This window comes from Henckelia pumila, unplaced genomic scaffold (genome assembly GCF_033568475.1).
Source record: "Henckelia pumila isolate YLH828 unplaced genomic scaffold, ASM3356847v2 CTG_461:::fragment_3, whole genome shotgun sequence".
Taxonomy (NCBI): Eukaryota; Viridiplantae; Streptophyta; class Magnoliopsida; order Lamiales; family Gesneriaceae; genus Henckelia; species Henckelia pumila.
The window spans coordinates 3,138,549-3,160,357 of record NW_027331831.1 but is presented as its reverse complement, the minus strand read 5'-3'; the positions used below and the strand labels follow the sequence as shown (position 1 = coordinate 3,160,357).

Here is a 21,809-nt window from a genome sequence, read left to right as displayed (position 1 = left end):
TGTGTTAAAACTAAATGTGAAGTAGGATAATAAACACCGGATAATTAGTCACTAGCATCATTAAATTTTTTTAAAATTTCACAAATACTAGTGCATATGTTCCATTGATTTGAAAACAAATAAATATCACGATCTTGAACAAATTGATAAAAAAATGTACATAATAAATCTTTATATTCAAAAGAGGATAATAACAATTTATATATTGAATTCCAACGAGTTGGAACATCTCGTGCAAACCGCTTAGGCTTCATACCATTTACTCTACGAAAATTTTCCCATTGCTTCATAACTTGAAGATGCGTCCATAAATGATGAATAGCATTCCTAATTGGTTGAATATGTATGCCTAAACTTTTTAGCTCATCTTGAACACACAAATTTAAAATATGACATGTGCATCTAATATGAAAAAATTTGTCACCTAGTGATGGTTTACATATTTCAATAAGCTCACTAATACTAGAAGTATTTGCACTATAATTATCAAAAGACATTGAAAAAACTTTGGTAGTTAGACCATATTCTTCTAAAATAACAAATATAAGTTGAGAAATATTTTGTGCCGTATGTGATTCGTTGAAATATCTATATGCAAACAACCTTTTTTGAATATTCCAATTATTATCAATCCAATGACATCTAATACTCATATATGAACCATTTTGCCAATGATCACTCCAAATATCGGAACACAAAGAAATTTTATTATTCAAACTATAAAATTCCTTAATTAATTCTTTTTTTTTTATCGGCAACTAACTTTTTCATTGTGCGTTTGATACTATTTCTTAGAATACGTCTAATAGAAGGATTTGCATTTGTAGAAAGCCAATTTTCAAAATATAATTTATCGCTAAAACTAAAATAAAGTTGTTCAACCACACAAAATTTAGTCGTTTCTTTTCTAAATCTAGCTTCGTTATATTTAAATAGTTGAGATTCACTACCCGATTGAGAAGAGAATGCCGGAATTTGAGTTTGAGCACGATCAATCCCAATTTTCATCGGATTATTTTTCTCAATATGCCGCGTCAAAGTTCCATAACCACCCCGTTTCTAACTCCTATTCTTGAATAATTAAACACAATCGAACACGAAGAGCCGCGTAAAAATCGAATCAAAAAAAAATTAAAAGGAGAGCCTCGCGCCCGCGTGAGGTCATCACCTCGCGCGCGCAGGCTACGAGAGCAGAGGCTCGCGGAAATGCTCGCGCGCGCGGGCAAAATCTCCCGAGCCTCTCCAGGCTCCTCGCGCGCGCGCGCAGGCAAAATGGGCAGAGAGGTCGAGGAGCCTGCGAAAATTCAACAAAGGCAATTCTAAATAATTCCAACTCAACACAATACAAATCAATATTTAGAACATGCCAAATCTAGGTTCTGCCCAAAATACAAAACTTGGTCGAGTTCCATCATAGAGTTCCAACGACTCAACAAAACTAAAAACAAATACAATCGACTCGACCCTACAATGCGGAGTCTCACTTCTATCAATCTCACCCCGAGCTAACCAAGACGACTCGATCCAGCTCCTGATCCTCCTGTTACCAAGTACACATACAAACAAAGACAACAGCCGGATAAACCAGTTAGAAATAGAATTTCTAAGTAACAGAGACAGGCATGCAATATCAGATAAACACCTCAGATTGAAATGTAATAATCTATAACAAATCAAAATGAGAATGAATGAATGCATGACTTCAAAACTCGGGACTATCAAATCAGATAATCGAAATATCAATCGGTATTCGGTTGGGATCCCGGGGTCAAGTCTTCACAACAACTCATCGACACACCCATTTGGGGTGGATGTCGTTCAACTCAACCCCTAGACCTCAGAGCAACTATAAGAAGTATTCTGGCAATTGGAAAAACTCGAAATCCAAAGTCACTTCAATATAGCCCCCTAAATCGTCTATATTCAAAACGAATCAAATAATCGGCTCAATGTGAATGCAAGTGTAAACAAATCATAAATCAAGTTCACACGAACAAATATCATGCAGTATGTGATTTTCGGGGCTCGAGAATCAGCCGAACTCGAGTATTCTACCCCATTCGAATCAATGTCATCTTTTACCTTTTAAGTCCGTCGAGGATTCAAATATGAAAATAACAACGAACTCAAATAAATAACCAATCGAATCACAACCAATCGAAAACAAATACACTCAATCAATATACCGTCTTCGATTCTCAATTCGATCAACTCCCAAGTTCGATCCAAAACCCGAAACTCCAATCCAAATTTGAAATGAAGAATATACGGATTCGGTGTCAATCCAACAACTCAAACAAACACGGAATTGAACCAAACAAACAACCGATAAATCAAAACTCGATTTCGACGGCATAACGGCTAAGACCGATCAAACCAAAAATCATCAACATCATCAAATCATCCCAAACAACTCATATCAACTTCCCCAACCAACCAATCCATCAAAATCCAACCAAAAACAAAACCCCATTTTCGAACTTAAGCCTAAAAATTCATATAAAATCCAAACTTCGTTTTTTTTCCAAACCGACTTCAAATACACGATCAATGCTAGCTCAATAACAACATACTCCAAGATTATCAAATTCTGACAACCCAACAAAAATCAAAGTTCGAGGATCGTAGCAAAACTTACGTCAGAACGAAGCCTTCGTTGCGGTGATCGTGAATCTTAACTCGGAAATGAAATCTAACGGTCGGATCGAGCGAATCAGACGGAAAGGAAGCTTGGAGAATCATCTCCATGGCTTCTCATTTAGTACGTACGAAAAAGGGAGAAGGAGAGGAGTGGTATGGGTGAGGTGATGGGAAAGCCAACTTGCATGGGATATTATATAAAATCTCATTTTTGCATTTCAGTCCTTTATTTCTCCAAGTTTGCAAAATGACCCCCTGCGAATATCAATACGATTCTTAACTACTGAAAACTCTGATTATCTCGATTAAACTCAATTATAATAAAATCAGGGCATTACATCGGGCGAGGCACCGCTCTAGTTTGTCTGTGAGAGGCCGCCAGATCGTTCATACTTTCTTAACTTGCATGATGACGTGGTGGTTGTTCAACTTGTTGTCTTTGTTGCGCTTCTTGTCGAATTTCTTGAATTTCATCATCGGAATATTCAAGATCAAAGTCATCGACATTGAATTGAGGATACTCGACCTCGGGTGGTATGATGCTCTTTTTCTTTTCTTTTTCTTTGTCACCCATACGACTTGATCCCGCTCCGGACATTTGTAATTATATAAATATGAAAATAAATCAATAATTTACAATAAACCAATAATCGAAACTTGATATTTTTGATAATTCAAGAAATTAAAAGAAATTGGGAATGGAGAGAATGAAGAGAGAATTGTGTAAACAAAATGAAGGGGAGTTGGGGGTATTTATAGATAAAAAGTAGGTTTTTTTAATAAAAAAAAATTTCCGGCAGACCGCCGGCCCGCCGAGTCGGTTGGGTTTTACCGGCCAGGAAATCGTGGCCGTTGGATCATCTGGGCGCCCATGGGGGCGCCACGTGTCCAACCCGCCGGGTTGCCGGTTTTCCAAAGGAAAAATCGGGACCGGACCGGACATTTGTGGGTCCGGTCTCGGTTGACCACGGGCCGGTTCCGGGTCGGGTCCGGATCAAAACCGACGACCCTTGGCCAGGTCTAGTTGTCTAGAATGAACTGAAATTTTTGAAAAAATGGAAATAATAAATGAAATTTTATCAATTATACCGATCATATCACAACGTATAAACAAGGTCTTAAGATAGTGTTTGATATTTGCTTATAAGAAAGTACTTTTGAGTTTTTCATTTACACAAATAATTTTGTGAAAAACTCAAAAGTGTCTAATAAAAAAAATATCAAACACTACCTTATAAAAATCGCGAAACATGACGATCAAGCTTCCAGTTTATAAGTTTAAACGAGTTTATTAATGCAAAATTAAGTATGAAAAAATATTGTTAATTTTTATTATAATTATTTGTTATATTAAGTCATCGCAAACACATAATTAGTATGTTGAGTCAAAAGTCATTTTCTTATAGCCCGTTTGGATTTCATAGTTTTTTTTATTTTTAAAAAGTGCTTTTTTAAATTTTAATTTTGGGTTTTTGAAAAAGCTTTAAATTTGACTTAAAAATGTGTTTTTTAAGCACTTAAATGAACATCCAAACACCTTATAAACTAAAAAAACATTTTTTTAAAAAAATTATTTTTCTGGTCTGGCTTTTGATACCAAACGGGGCCTTAATCACAAATAAATGAAGGGTTCGAAGATTTTGATTTAATTCAATGCATTTAGCGTAATTTTTTTTGTAAATTTTTTTATATCTTTACATATTTATTACTTATAATATAATAAATCTTAAATTATATAAAAATAAATAAATTTGGAAATAATATTGTATCCTCTGAGTTAATGAATATTATATTCTGATTAGGATTAATTCTGAATATATTGCATGCAAGTATAATTGGTAGCATATCTTCATTGGTGGTAAGGTTTGAGTAAATATCTTCAAGATTATTCTGAAATTAATTGGGTAGGATATTGAGGATATTTCATGCATATTGTCTTTGAGATAATGTCAATTATCACAAATATATGATTCAGTTGTTGTTAAAAGTGTGCGCATTAACTGAGGTCAGAGAGTAATTTACATTATTACAAAATTCATTCCAACAAATTCTACCGCATAGTTTTATTTTTGAGCAACTTAATAATTTAATCGTTTGGTTTGAGTGATAGGATAAGTAATACATAGATAAGTAATATAATGTAAATTAAAAATAAATAAGAAATAATAGTTAATACATTATTTGATTTGATGGATATATTATAATTTATTTGATTTAATTGATGTAAAATTAATAATTAATAGATGGATAAATAATATGACGAGAATAACGCGAAATTAAATTAGATAAGTTATACATAGATTAATAATACACCAAACCAAACAATGATCATCAAGTGGTGATACACAATAGATTTGGAGCATCTCGATTCATTCCTCGAAAAAGGAAGGTGAGCTCTCGGGAGAGAGCGTCTTGACTCATTCATCGAGAGAGGAATGTGAGTTACCGTTAGGAGAGAACAGTCGAAGGGAGTTCGAGAAAAATGATTGAAAAGTCGAGTGATGCATGCACACCAAACAAGATCCACTGAATGGTTTATTCATAAAGACGATGATTGTTAAAAGATAGTTTTTTTTTTTTATGTGAATAAGTCCTTGTTTGATGGTAAATTATTGATATTTAATTTGTTTGATCTAGGACATGACTCCATAAATGTAATTTTTTGATTGAACTACGTTAAAATCCGGTATTACTTGTGCTTTCTTTACTTTTTAGGTCATTCAAATTTAATATACAATAACACAAATTTACACTTAAGCATTTTTTGTATTTTTTAGAACACTGATTGAGATAAAGATAAATGTATATAAGATTTTAAATATCACATTCTAGGTCATTGATTTGAATGTTTGATTCATTTTCTATATTATACTTTGTGAGAGAACGCATTCTCATATAATTTCGCAGAGTTTATGATAACTTATATAATTTCGCCTATTGAGCATTCTATTGTTTTATAAATATCTGATGCGCTGCTTCAATTATGTCCACGTAAAAATAATATTTTATTTTTTTAAAAAAATCGCATGTAAAATATTTATTAAAAAAAATTAAGTTAGTTGAGGTCATTAATATTGGAATTTGACTTGATTTTTAAATCGCCTCTCGTATTACGACACGGCTTACGTAATATCGTACAATTAATACCCGCCATGTAATCGTTGGTGTCTTGGTGAGTTCAAGTTTCGATGACGTATCTATATCATTCATTATTTTATACAAATTTTTTTTAAAGATTCATTTATATATATTATAAAAGTTTCCAATGATAAATGTCCCCACAAAAGCATATACATGCATCTAGATTCTAGTGTACATGGATTCATGTACTGCACAGTCATAGCTCATACACTTTTACATTATAAAATACATAGATATACAATGTTTATATCATGTTGTAAATCTAATTAAGATGTCTTCTACTTCAAATGACTCGGGACATGTAGCTTCATATTAGTAAGTATATAAGTTATTATTTATTAGTTTCAATATTCGATATGAGATATTATAACAATTATATTTATGGAAAAACAATGTACAATTTTCAAAATTATTATCGAAAAACGTTGAAATGACGAAGTGGTGCATGTTTGGGTTTGAATGTATGATTCAAGACTACTCGATGGCAACATGAGCTTGATATGACCTAGCCGGAAATCAATATCTAGGTTTTTATTAGAGATGTGAATGTTCTTTATTCGACGAGAATCTTTGTTGATTGTATTTTGACTAGATGAATTGGAGCGATATATGCGGGAGCCAATGATAAATTGATTTAACAATTGAGTTTTTTTTTTTTCCCCAAAGAACGATAATGATTTACCCATTGAGTCACTCGAGAGATTGAGAGCTCAAAGGAGCAAATTTCTGGTCTCTCTTGGCTAGTGTGTGCTTCGGGGTTTGGAATGTTTGGCAATTGGGGTCCCCATTCTGAAGAAACCATTTATTGCAAGGTTTGGAGAGTTTGTTTGTTAATTTAGGATGAGATTGACGAAAACAAAAATTTATGCGAGACGATTTTATCGATCAATTTTATAAGATGAATATCTTATTTGACCCTACCTTGAATAATTATGTTAATAATATTATTTTTTAATTGTAAATAAGACTCTATCATAGACAACCTACTCATTTGAGGTGAAAGAAAATATTTAAACTTTTGTTGTTTGACGGATTTTAATGGAAGAAAAATAAAGGAAAATGTGTTTAGATATTTTAGTTTCTTTCTGAATCTCAACTCCCAAAACCAAGATTAATTTGTTGATAGATAAGAGAAAAGAACATATGATAAATATGAGTGAAGAAAATTTTTGGTTTACTCTAGGTATATAAAACATTTATCTTATTTTTTCCACAAAATCTTTTATGAGATCATCTTACGAATCAATTTTGTGAGACGAACCTCAAATCCGAAATAAATCATCATTTTTTTATGTCAAAAATATTATTTTTAGTGTAGATATGAACATGATCAACCAGTTTAATAAATATTGTTCCGTGAGACGATCTGACGTACTCGTTTGTTTTAAAAGGATTTTTGGTTTGATAATTAATTAATCCAGGAAGGCTTCAGCTTTAAATTATAAATTACGGAGGATTTTTAGGTTAATGTTTTCACTATCGTTTTAGCCATTTATTTATGAGTCGTTTTTGTTTTTGTTTTTTGGAGGAAGTTTTAGCAAAAATTGTAAACTCTTCTACGATTTATTTGGAAATTTGAAGATTGTACTTGTATTAGATACGAGTCAGCATCAGAAAGACTTTTTCCCCAGTCCTGATTTTAATTTAAGTTAAAAGCAACGACAACACCTGATATGTTTCAATCTCATTAAATATTATAGCAAAAACAAATCAGCATATTTACCCAATTAAAAAGAAATGGTATAAATGACCTTTTGAAGTGACACAAACCTTTGGAGCCCCCAACCACTTGTTTAAATAATATCATTAAATCTTGGATCCATCAATAGTAATCAAGCTTTCAACTCTAACAAATTACAATAAAACTTTTTATGACAAACATAAACTCATGATACCCAAAAAAAATTAAAAATAAATGGTGGATCATTAAACTTGATAACCGATTTGGTTATCATCAAATTCTCAAATGTCATTGAATTTGACAAAAAAATCAATAAAAAACTAATATAGAATCTATTTACTTATGTCATAAATAGTTAAAAAAACAATTAAATAAAATTTTGAATAAGAAAAAAGACAGTAAAAACAGTACTCCAGTGGCTACCAACCAAGGTGGTGGAAGTGGGCCTTGAATGGTTGCAATTGTTTTGAAAGAGGATTAATAACGATTGGTACCCACTAACCACTTCGTCTTTAAGTGTCAATGGGCTGGCCCTTTTCAACCTCTTACTATTTTTTGCTTTTCTTTTTGTACGTATATTGCTATTTCAAAGCTTCAAGGACGACTCACTTTTTGTATGTATAAATACATATAATATATATATATTTACTATCATTACATTTTTTTACAAAATTCTTTGCCTAATTCTATGAGATTTAGGTTCTTCATGTGATCATTGATTAGTTTTCAGTTAAGCATCCGACCACATGCATGTGTAGAGTTAAGGTCGTCATTATGATCGCGGTCGGAACCATATTTCAAAATGCATGTTTTGCTAATAATAATAAAAACACAGAAGCTCTTGTGAAACGATTTTACGGATAAATTTTATGAGATGGATCTCTTGACTGGACGCCTATATATATGATATTTTATTATTTTTTATACCAAAAGTACAACTCCTTATTGCAAAAATATGAATGAGTTTGACCTGTCTCTTGGATAAAAATTTGTGAAACTGTCTCATAAGAGACCAACTTTAAGAAGAATTTGTATTTGTGTGTTCGTTTTTTATTTCTTTTTCTTTTGTTTCCAGAGATGGTGTGAGATGATTCAATAGAGCATAAAGTTATTAAAAGAGTTGGTGCATTTGGTTGGAAAAGTTAACGGAAAAAATATATTTTTTTTTAGCAAAAAAACATTTTTCTTAAAAATGATGTGTTTGGTTAGTAAATCTAATTTTAAAAGTAGACAACAAAGTGGTTTTCTCAAAGCTATAAATTGTTGGTTTTTTTACTTTTATTTAAAAATAAAAATATTTTTCAAGCATTTATCCAATTGTCAAACCATCTTCTTTTTCTTATTTATTTTTTATTTAGTAAAGGCACTTTAAAAATATAAAAGTATTTAAGTGTTTTTTTAAAGCAGTGATTTCTATATCCAAATTCCCCTTGAGTGTAAAGAAGATAAGACATGTTATAATTAATTTCATCCTTCGATATTATCAGCTCGGTGATAATTGGCAAATGCAAGATAAGAATGTATAGTGAACCGAGCTCCATTTTACAAAGTTAAATTAAAAATATGTTTAAGGAGTTGTTATACGTAAAAAAAATTTAAAAATAAACTTCAAACATTCGAAAATAGTCCGAGAAATCTGGGGACTCGAGTGGTTCGGATCTAACCAAATTGGTTTTGAAGCATGGGGAATGTTCGGATCTTTGGAACCGGAGCTTCCGAACTCCAGTAGACACATGCACAAGTGAGGTGGCAAAATGAGGTTAACAAGTGGTGGGATCGGACCATTCGAACTGCAGTTGCCAGTGGTGTCAAAATACTATTGAAACGTGGGATGCATGTGAGATACTATAGGATAGAATCCTCCGAAGAAGGTCGGAACGTTTGAAGTCAATATCGGAGCTTCCGAAGATAGGTGTTCAAATACATGTTAAAACATATATAAGTCTTGATCCCTAGTAGGTTTTTGGAGTAGCTATTAGCTTAGTTAAGACTTTAATCAAGTCATAGGGATATACGATATTCATTTGATTATAGGCTTGACCTCCAACCCAATCCTTCTAGATTTGCTTCTTAGAGATATGCAAATACTTTCCGAGATATCCAGGTTAAGTATGAAAATGTTCTATGTATTGTATTTTATATGGCATGGTTACCGTTATCCACATATCTTATGGTGTGGAAGCCACCTCCTGATGCGATGACACATAGTACTACATATCATGGTGTCATCTGATTGAGCAAAGTTCTTTTATCCTTATCTTTTGTATCTCGTATATTTGCATTCATGCTTATATAGTACTTGTATACTCATACTTTTATACTGACCGTTTTCATTGTTTATGTCATTAGTTTTTGTCTTGATCATCTTAGGCATCTCATTTCACGGGACAAGCCTTATGTTGGACATATTTAGCAGGGGTGGTAGTTGAGGGGGCAGGAGCAACACTGTCAAGAGTGATGATCTTGGTCCATGCACTATTTAGGTTTTGGTATTATGATTTTCGATATGCTTGTATAATAATTGGTATTTTATATTTCTGTTCGATGGATTGTACGAATATTTTGCTCAAGTATCCACTGATTTATTTAAGTTAATTGCATGTCATCAAAATCTCTCCACTGAACTTTCTTGACATATAAAGTTGGCCTCTTCTCAGCACAACCATTTTTTTTAAAAGGTATCTTATTTGATTTGAAATTGAAATTATTTGCCTGGTAAAGAACTAAAGATTCAATCGAGGCGTGGCACGGCATTCTTTGTATGAAAACGTGCACTGCCGCATATATAATAAAACTATAAAATTCGTGGAATGATTGATGCAATTTATTTTTAGAGAAATTTAAGCTTACAATATATTTTTAAAAAATCGTGGTTATCTACTTATCTATATATCTTCCACTATACGAATCACAATTTCATGTATATAGTACTCATACCAAAATAAAAAATTTATGCATTGATTTGAACACGTGCAACATGGTATTATTTGAATGAAAGAAATGATTCGGAATAAAACTCCATGATCGATGATTGCCCTTATAAAGCGTGCGTATGTGAGAGAATTTTCAGGTCGGGTAATCAAATTATGTCAATAATTTCGTGATTTCATTTTGAATTTTTTGTAATGAAAAAAATATAAAAAATATATAAATTTTTTGTATTTGAATGAATGGGAAGAATAAAAAAGAAAAGAAGGTGATTTGGAAGAAAAGATTATGCAAAAGAACATGTAGGTAGGGGAGTGATGATTGGGCTTAAAAAGAGTGAGAGACAGAATTTCAGGTAGGGATATGATTAGGGTAACATGGGCTAATTTTGGACCACCCACGCTAATACTTGTGGGTTCACGGTTTGCTTTAAAGTGGTCCAAAAAATGTATCATTTGAAAAATTCCAACATCCATTATCATTTGTCATCAAGGATTTAATACGTACTGTACTACTGTGTTTTGTTGTATAGATGATAATAATAAGATGCGCGTTCATTCTTCAATTCACACCCCATATACACACATGTATCGTATAAGTTACGACATTATATAAATCATATTCGTCTCTCGATTTTTCTTATCACTCACATTACACATGTATCGTATAAGTTTCGACATTATATAAATCATATGTATCTCTCGATTTTTTTTTAATCACTCACATTACACATTCATATTTTTATGTCTATCTCACACCGTGTATATATGATATATCATATATTATATGGTAGTTGTGATTCCATTTTGAAAATTTGTTTTTTTTTTTTTATATTATTATTTTATAGGCGAGACTCAAAGTACATGTTTGAATAAATTTTTCGTAAAATATTAGTTGAAAAATATTTTTTTTAAAAAATGGTTATCGAAATATAGTTTTTTTATAATACAATTGAAGTTTTTTTTTTCTCCCCTCGTTTCCCTTTTCATTCCTTTCGACCAAGTGCATATAATATCTTTGAATAACCATCGTGTAATTTTAAATTAAGTAAAATTATTTTTGTACACGAATTATTGATAAAATATCAAATTGATACATTAGCTATTAAAAATAATTTAATTGATATATGATCCAACTCAGAATTCAATTTTTCCCTTTACTTAGGTTACTTTTAAGTCCAAGATTGTTATTAAATTCAACCATATATATAATTTGTTTTTAAATTATTTTATTAATTAATTAAAAAAATAAATTCATATTCACTGTAACGTAAAACTAAACATATATATAATGCATTTAAAAAAGTATTCAACGTGATATTTGTATATAATAGATTAAATGAGAAGACATATATATATATATATATATAGAGTTTTTTTCAAGTGCCCACCTACCATACCCACCACCATGCTCACCAATGATGTGGCACTATTCTATTGGATGTGATAAAGATGTGATAAATTGTAGGTCCAATAGAATTGTGCCACATCATTGGTGGGCATGATAGGTGGACATTTAAAAGTAATTCTATATATATATATATATATCATTGAAAAAAATCGATAATCTATGAATGTCGGAACAACAACACAACATCATGTGAATCTTGCTTATTGTCTCGATTTGCACGATCTATGTATCCAAAATTTTTTGTACTTGTTTAGATATTTCTGACAAATCAGATGATTTTTAAATATATTTTTAATTAAATATTTATATATAAAAATTATTTATTTTACAATATCTTTATAATATAATAAATTATATTTTAATTATGTATATTCTGATTTATTGATGAGTAGTGATTTAATTAATATAAATGATAATATTATACCATAGTTAAAATAAAAAAATATGAATTTTATTACATATTTATAAATATTTTTAATATATATTATTTTTGAATATATAATTTATCAATTGTATATACATATAGATATGTTTGTATGCATGTTTAATTTGTAATAAATAATATTTATAATGGTTTTTTTACAATAAGTACGATGTTTTTATTATAATATAAAATTATAATACTTGTGGGTTCACACTTTGCTTTAAAGTGGTCCAAAAAATGTATCATTTGAAAATTTTGAACATGGTACAAGGGCCATTATCATTTGCCATCAAGGATTTTATACGTATTGTACTACTGTGTTTTGCTGTATAGTTAATAAGATGCGTCTTTCTTTCTTCAATTCACACCCCGTATACAAAAATATATCGTATAAGCTACGACATTATATAAATCATATGCATCTCTCGAATTGTTTTTTTATAACTCACATTAGACATAACACAATCATATTTTTCTATCTACCGATCACATCGTGTGTACAATATATATATCATATATTATATGGCAATTGTGATTCCATTTAATTTTTTTTTAGTGTTTTATGTAAGTGAGAAAACTCAAAGTATATATGTATTTGAATTAAATTTTCTTAAAATATTAGTTAAAAATATATTTTTTAACATTTTTTTTGCGAATATAGTTTTTTTATAAAACAATTGAAGTGTTTTTTCCTCCATTGTTTTTTTTCACTCCTTTCGACCAAGTGCATACAACATCTTTGAATAACCATTATACAATTTTAAATTGAGTAAAAATTATTTCGGTATACGAACTATATATTGATAAAATATAACATTGGTATTTGAACTATTAAAAATATATAATCAAATTCAAAAATTCAATTTTGCCCTTTACTAAAATTGTTTTATGTCCGATATTTTTATTAAATTCAACTAAATACATATTTCGTCTTTTAAATTATTTTATTAATTAAAATTATAAAAATAAATTCATATTCACTATAATATAAAAAGAAAATTATATATAATGCATAAAAAAATATTCAACTTGAAATTTGTATATCATGAGAAAACATATATATATATATATATATATATATATATTTGATCACATGTGCAACCACCATGGACAACTACTTGAGCAACAGCTGACGTGACACCTTGGACATCCAATGAGTGATTGCCACGTAAGGTGTTGCTCATGTAATTGCTCATGGTGGTTGCCCATGTGATCAAAACTCTATATATATATATATATATATATGGAAAAAAATTGTTAACCCATGGAAGTCGGAACAACACATCACTGGATCTTGTTTATTGTTTCAATTTACATGATTATGAATCCGAAATTTTTTTACTTGGTTTAGATGTTTCTGAAAAATTAGATGATATTTAATTGCATTTTAATTAAATATTTAAATATAAAAATTATTTATTTTACAATATATTTATAAATATAATAAATTATATCTCAGTTCTGTATATTATGATTTATTGATGAGTTGTAATTTAATTAATATAAATGATAATAATATAACATAGTTAAAAAGTATTTATAAATAATTTTTAATGTATATTATTTTTTGAATATATAATATATGAGGTGTTATATACATATAGATGTTTATATATATGTATGTCTGTGTTAAATAATATTTATAATATTTTCGTATAATAAATGCGATTTCTTTATTATAATATGAAATTTAAATAAATATAAATTTATGTTTGTAATTGTAATCAATAAAATAATTTTGAAAATAAAATGTATATCTATTTGAATTTAACATAAATATTAAACTTTAAAATAATTTAAGTAACGGGTAAAATTAACTTTATAAATTGATCATATATTGCTAAAAATAAACTTAATCATGCATCAATTAAACTATTTTCAATAGTTTTTTGTACCAATTTGACATTTTTATCAATAATGCATATAGTTTAAATTTTTGGTACAAGTCCGCGAATGCACATATTATGTGTCTATATTTTACACAGACCTGTGTGTGTATAGTTTTGATAAGTTGGACGTTTACTTGGTCATATTATTTATCTATGTAATAAATATTCATCTCATATCAATAAAATTATCAATTATTAGTTTTATATCAATTAAATCGTTGAATTTAAATTACTATATTAAGCTTAATAATAAGATTATTCAAAATTTATTAATTTTTAAAAGGATAAAATTGTAAATTATCATCTTATTTTTAAAATTAATCAATCAAATAAGAAAAAAAATATTATTTATCAATCAAACCAAATATTATACTAACTATCATTTTTTTAATTTTATTTTCATCATATTAAATTATTTATTTCTATATTATTATCTTATCTTTAACTTCAATCTATAAATTTGGTACAAGGAATTAGGTAGGTTTGTGTGTGATTTTTGATTTAATTCATTGTTTGGTATGATTTTTATTAAAACAAGTTAATCTAACCTATAAAGGATAAAGTTATGTTATAGTAGGTTAACTAAACCTTCCTCCCACCCTAGTATTACAGATCTTTGTTTTTATCTTACACATAAATTTCATAATTACCATTTCCCTCCAACTTAAAAATCACTTATCCAATAAAATATAAATGGTATTTTTGGCAAAAAAAATTTTAAGTCATTATTTAATCTCATTCTTAAAAATCAAACCAAACACAATACTATTTTCGACACAAATTATCAATTTTTATTTATCATGTCTTTTATCATTCATTTAATAATCATTCAATAATCCTATCAATTGAACCAAACACTGCCTAGATTATAGGCACGGATACGTGTGTATTAGTTATTAGAACGATGAAATTTGGGTTGGGCTTTGATATTCAAAATAATTTGGGAAGTCCAAAGTTTCATTGGACTTTGACTCACTACTGCATGGGGCCGGCGGGTTTCTAAAGGGCAAAATAACCGGACAGATCCTTGAGCCCAAGTGCCGGCTATGTAACCCGATTCACTAAGGCCCAATATGACTATTCAACAATGAATTTCAACTTTCATGATTTATTCGATAATTCAGAAGTCCTGTTATTTGAAAGTAATGCTTTGAGGTGTACAAATATATCATTCTTAAAAAGGTTGCCCGCATAAAACTATAAAATCGCCCAGTTTTGAAAGACTTGTTACTATTGTAAACACTAATCCATTCTTCTGTCTTCGTGCAAATTTTGCCTCTGCATCTTCTCTTTTGGTCCTAGAAGTAAACAGATGTTTGAAGTGTAATTTGGCTAATGAGATACTAGTTTTAGGATATTAACTTGAGATTACATCAGATGGTCCCTATTCATTCTCAGTTCTCACAGTTGGGGTTACGGAAAAAAACATAAACCTTACATGTAAGAATAAGACATTCATTACTAACTTCACATCCTTGCTCACTTGTGCAAACACTATTGTCGAATCATGTCAAGTCTCCCAAACAAACAAGGACTCCAACTCACACTCCTATCAATCATCCTTCTTTACAAAGCCACAGTTCTCTCCCAAAGAAGCAGAAATTAGCCAGTTCAACTTCTCCGGTATGTCACCCTCCTCAACTCATCCACTGGTTTACTCTCTTATCCAACAACCCAAGAACAAACCCGGAATTTGCTATAATGAATTCAAACTATATGCATACTATGACAGCCATAAAATAATTCCAGATACTTCAATTTCTCCATTTAACCAAGGGCATGAAGATTGAAGAAACAGATCTCGTTCGTGCGTCTGTGGTCTGAAATAACAAACAGCTTCCCAATCAATAGAAATGAAGGATGAGATTATGTCCCCTCACATCTAAACAATCTTTTTTCAAGCACATAATTTCAAACAATTATGCAGCTACCTTTATAATCCCTCATCAAAGTAATTACTAATTACGCAGCAACCAAAATTTGCTTCAAACAAATTTACATAAATCAAAACCACTCTCAAAAACTTGCACAAATAATCTGGGAATATTCGATAGCTTCTTATAGAAGCATGTAAGAAACAACGAGTACAACCACTCCCAGCTTAAACAAAGAATGAACTGTGAAAAGAGGGAAAAAGCAATACAACTTTATAGATGAAAGAGCCCGTATACTTCCAATAGTAGCATTCTTCAAGACACAAAATACATGTGCATATTACATGGAGCCCATGTATTTTGCGGACAATCCAATAGTCAATGTTACAAGAGGTATGCTTCACCTCGCATGCCACATATTCCAAACAAACTAATAAGAAAAATCGCAAAGTAATTTGAATCCCATCCAACACACATGATTTATTCTCTGCGGTAGTGTTGTGGGATGGTGGTGTAAAATCATTGCCTCGCACATCAGAGAAAGATTTATATTTATATATCCTGAGTTGAAACTACCTGAAAATGAAACAGAGATAGCAAAAATTGAAACTTGAAACGAACCTTTCTCTTATTCGACATGACCATAAAAGATGACATGATGTATTCACAAAACTCAAGAGATTAACTCTAGTAAAGGTATATAAGGCAGAATAAGTATAACAATTACAATACTGTGAGTATCAAGACTCAAATCTGCAAAAACACCCAGGCCAAAAACTCAGAGTGAATCAAAATCGACCCACTTCCAGTAGTGTTTTTTACACGAAACAGCATCACTATTCGTCCCATCAGAATTTCCATATTCATTCAGTTCCTCAGTAGAAAACTCTCCCTCTGGCAAGCCCTCTACCTCAGCATCTACTGTATGCAATAGGTAACAAGCTGGTAGACCAGGATACGATGCAGAAACCCTCTCCTCCACCTTCTTTACGTATGATCCAGGCAAAATTTTTACGATGCCACTGATATTGTTAGAATGGTGATCATTATCAAGATTCACCAAATTAGAATTTCCACAAGGCGTAGACTTTATGATGGAGCCCAGCTCCTCTTTCACTGCTCGAAAAACCGCGGCCTCGACAGATTCTCCAGGCTTCATTTTCTCAGATAAGGGGCGGGATCGGTACCTGACGGCGCCGTCGGAAAGCTCCTGATGCGATTCGACGAGCACTTTATTGTCAAATCGGATGATGCGAACAATCACAACCTCAACCTTCCGAACCGGCGGGGTGGAATCGGCTAAAAACGTCTCTCCTTCGGCAATTTCGAGCCAGAGGTTATGAACATTCTTAGTCCCCGGCTTGACACCCCAGGAAGCGAATGAATCAGAGGGTAGCCGAGGCCTGAGCCACTCGGATAGAGACTGCGGCGTGGCGAACGGCGGCGTGGGGTGGCGACTAGGGTTCGGAGGTTTACGCAAGGGGAGGGACATGTTGTGGAATTTCAGAAGCTTGCGAGGGTTGAACGGGAAAGCGATTTTGTTATTAGGGAGGAAAAATAAAGAGGTTGGTTTGGGGGAGGTGGAGAAAAGTATGAAGATAGAAAAGGCAGCGAAGATGACGTCAGGCAGTGACGTATGATTCTTCAGGTGCGGATACAGCGTCTCATGCGGCGGCGGCAGAGGCGGCGGCGGGGACATCATCAATGACTGGTGACTAAGGTTGCAGGTCGTCGCATGTTGTGTGTATGGACGTCGGTAAAGGCACCAACATTTTGTTCTTGGAATAATATGAGGTGAGGATTCGAGACTTCTATAAGATCAGATATGGGAGGTGTCGGATATTTTTCAAACCACATTTTTTTTTCAATAGTTTTAGAATTACATATATTTAAAATGAGAAGTAATAATCCGATATAAAAAATACGGCCTAGATGGCTAAAGTCTTAATTTTGGACTTGTCAGATCAATTAAGAATGACTATAGCAATAGTAATTTACGATAATATATGTGTTTACAAGACTCTATTAGTAATAAATTAAAGTGGTTTTTGGAGGAGCTTTTAAAAAGAATTTATTAATTTTTTTTGACAAGATTTAATGTTTGTAAAAGTTTTTAAAAAGTATTTGTCAACTTTTTTTTTGGGCAAAATTTGAATTTTTTTTTAAAAAAGATGAAAAGTGAAAGATTTCTCGAACACTTCTTAAAAATAGTCAACATAGATTGGCCGCATAAATGAAGCTTTCAATGGATAACGTCAAAATTGTAATCCGCCATAGAATTTCATCTCATTTATATATATTTCATTCCAAGATGTACATGTATACTCAAAACGCCACAAGCACAAGGAATTCGTGGCTGGAAATTTCATGGTGTGTCACGCTCCGAGCCTAGGCCCGCGACTGCACACAATGGGCTCCTATATGAACTATTTCGTATTCGTTCTTGTTGTTATAGAAGTCCATTGTAGCCCATTTCAAACACATTTTAAAGCTTTCATTTTTTTCACGTGAGATAAATGTCTCACACATGGCTCGCGACTGCACACAATGGGCTCTATAGGAACTATTTCGTATTCGTCTTCGTTGCTATAGAAGTCCATTGTAACTTATTTCAAACACATTTTAAATCTTTCATTTTTTTCACGTGAGATAAATGTCTCACACATGCATCTCAAGTTAAGACTCAAGAATATAATAAAAATTTCATTACAAAAACTCTTGTAAGATGATATCGTTGTCACGTCACGTTCCAAAGACGAACAACACGTCAAACCTTGAGCATCTGGATCTTATTTTCAAGGGCAATAGCAATCCAGTCAGGGTGTGACGCAGACCAGTGAAGCTGGTTGATCTCGGCGCCTGCCGAGTACATGGAGACGGGATCGATGGGGATGGGGATGGGGCCAGCAGGAATCAGCAGATCCCAAAGAAGCGCCAGCCCATCATCCCCACCGGAACACAAATGACCGCAACTGTGCGGCGCCCAAGCAATAGCATTCACACACCCTTGGTGCCTCTCCAATTCAGCCACAGCCGCTTTAGGATGCCTGCTATCCAATATCACCATCTTGTTGCTATCCATCAATAAAGTCGCCACGTACCTCAAATCTTGCTTGTTCCAAGCCAACCTCAAAAGCTGCGATTCCGGCCGCGGGCTTTCGTAAAGGATCGTGGACCGCTCCTTGTGCCTCAGATCGAAAAGTCGGACCGAACCGTCGCCCGAAACCGATCCAAACACTCCTGCCTCGCGCCAGGCGATGTCGTACACTTCTTTGTCGTGGGCGATCAGTTGGGTTTCCACGACGCCCTTTTCCACATCCCATATGGTGCAGGTGGTGTCGAGGCTCGAAGTCCCGATGCGACGGGGCTCCAGCTCGTTCCAATCGAATGAAGTTAAAGGGCCGCAGTAGTCGCTACTAGTTTTGGTGTTGCTGAGCGTGGACTTGGGTTCGATGGAAGCAGCCTGGATTTCCCAGAGGCGTAGGTGGTCGCCGGAGGAAGCGAGGAGGTTGGCGGCGGCGGCGGCTGCAGGTGAGGGGTGGAACATGAGTTTGGTTGGGGGGTAGGGGTGAGGGACTGAGAGTGAAGGTATTGATTTCATGGAATTGATTTCATCGTCGAAAGATAGAATGTCGACACGGTTGTTTCTCTCTTCCACGAAACTCCCGACGGCGATGTGGCGGCGGTCGGCGGCGGAGAAAGCCATTGCGTATATGGGAAACGGTGAGTCATAGGTGACGCAGCAGGTCTCGGATATGAAGGGGGATTCTAATTGGATCGAACTAGCCATCGGGCTTGGCTTGGGAAAATTAAAAACGAGAAAATGGGACGAAGAATCGATTGAATTATATATAACCATTTCAAGAAGATTATTCTTCAATGCATTAATGGAGTTTCGAGTCTTTGTTAGGTGTCACAAAAATTTCCGAAATCCCGATCCTTTTTGAATTTTATTTCATTTTCGTTCCCAAAAAATTCCAATCCGAAATTTTTCACGATCCGAACTTTCGAGATTTTTTTCATTCCGATTAATATCGGAAGCGGGATCGGGATCGGAAATAAAACCTTATCCCGACAAGATTTTCGACCCGACCCGTCCCGAAATAATATAATAATATATTTTATTAATAACTTTATTAATGTAATAAGCTAAATATTATTAGGTTTCAACTCATATAATACTTAATTGTGTATTTAATTCGTATAATTTTTATTGTTGGGACGATCAAATTGTAAAATCACGAAATGTCATTTTATTTTTGTGTATTTTTTTTAAAATTAAATTAATAATTTAATTAATTCATATTTATAATTATTTAATTAGAACAAAATGTAGAACAAAACTCAAGAGATTAATTTGACAATCTATTTAACAAAATTTATTTAGTAATTATATCCGAACATTTTAAATATAAGTTTCTAAATAGTATATTTAATAAAATTATCACATTTTTTTTACTTTTTAAACGAAATTTTGAACATGAAAAAAAAAATCAGGATTTTTCCTTCATACCCGACGGGATCCCGAATAGTTGGGTCCCAAAATGTTTCGGGTACAGGATTGGAAGAAAAAAAAGTTTTCCGATACTTTTTGGGACAAGAGTTGGATAGGGGGTTTACGAAACGGATTCCAACCCTATTCCACCACCAATCTTTTTGTAAGGAATTATTCAACGCCGTGTTTCAGACTTCTCTCTAGACGAATTTATCGCATGCACACCATGCGTATTGATTATATTAGTGAAACTGGAATTCCATTTATCAATTTTTTTTATTAATCAGATTTCATTTCAGTTGATTTTAATAATATTAATCATAATAGCAATAGCATTAAAGTATTACTCTTCTCAAATTTCAAACCAATAATCAATTCGATACGGAGGTTGACTCAAGCTTTGTCATTCCATTATGATTGGGTTAATGGATTAAAAGTTTTTATTTTATTGTTTAGAAAAATAAGACAATAAGCTTTAATTAAATCTACTATTTAAGTGTTTATAACTTTATATAAATAAACACTTAAAATAATATTTTATATGAATTATTATGAATTTTAAGTTCAAATGAATATGATGCTATTTAATTTAAAATCTATTCTACGTTGTGAATCTAAAATATAATATTGTTTCATTATAAAGAATAAAACTATTATCGAAATTCATGATGTTTAAATTCATCTCTCAATTACACTCTTGATATTATTATGGTGACAATTCGGTTTGTTTAGTAATGGATCAAAACAAAATCTCAAAATTAAACAAATCAGATTTTTATTACGTATAAATATACTAATCGAACCAAATTGAATTATTGAATAACATAAAATTTCATAAAATAGTCAAAATATATGAATTGAACTATATATATATATCTTTAGAGTTTCGATCACATGGGCAACCATCATAAGCAACTAAGTGAGCAACAACTGATGCGACACCTTGTATATTCCTATAATTTTAGGGAGTCTTTTGTTTTGCATAATACGTTTGTTTGAGTTTGAATTGAACACAAACTTTCATCTTTAAAAATATTAGGGAATATTTCAAAAAAAAATAAAAGAAAAGAAAAACAGAATATTAAGGATCATGTTTTCAAAATTTAATTAACATACTATTTACAATATAATGAGGAGTGGAGGTCATGGTCATATTGCCTTGTTGACCGGATTTGAAGGTGGGCCCCAATTGTTACAAATGGCTCACCTAGAACTGGGCTTAACTTGACTTGGCCCAAACTTAGTCCAAGATATTAATTCAGTCACCAATGAAATCAGGTACAAGTTCCAATTTGCATATGCTCACGAGGACACATACGAGTTGGTA

General features: G+C 32.0%; 2 protein-coding genes across 2 annotated transcripts; both read right to left on the bottom strand.

Annotated features, from left to right (window-relative positions):
• Window positions 1-16,562: 16,562 nt before the first annotated feature.
• LOC140872247 (uncharacterized) lies at window positions 16,563-17,809 on the bottom strand. The gene has a single exon (XM_073275059.1). It carries the CDS (start codon window positions 17,687-17,689, stop codon window positions 16,766-16,768), a length of 924 nt encoding a protein of 307 aa, XP_073131160.1. The 5' UTR covers window positions 17,690-17,809; the 3' UTR covers window positions 16,563-16,765.
• A 463-nt stretch (window positions 17,810-18,272) lies between these two features.
• LOC140871809 (protein TRANSPARENT TESTA GLABRA 1-like) lies at window positions 18,273-19,928 on the bottom strand. Its single transcript, XM_073274531.1, has one exon. The coding sequence runs from the start codon at window positions 19,844-19,846 to the stop codon at window positions 18,755-18,757; it is 1,092 nt and encodes a 363-aa protein (XP_073130632.1). The 5' UTR covers window positions 19,847-19,928; the 3' UTR covers window positions 18,273-18,754.
• Window positions 19,929-21,809: the final 1,881 nt, after the last annotated feature.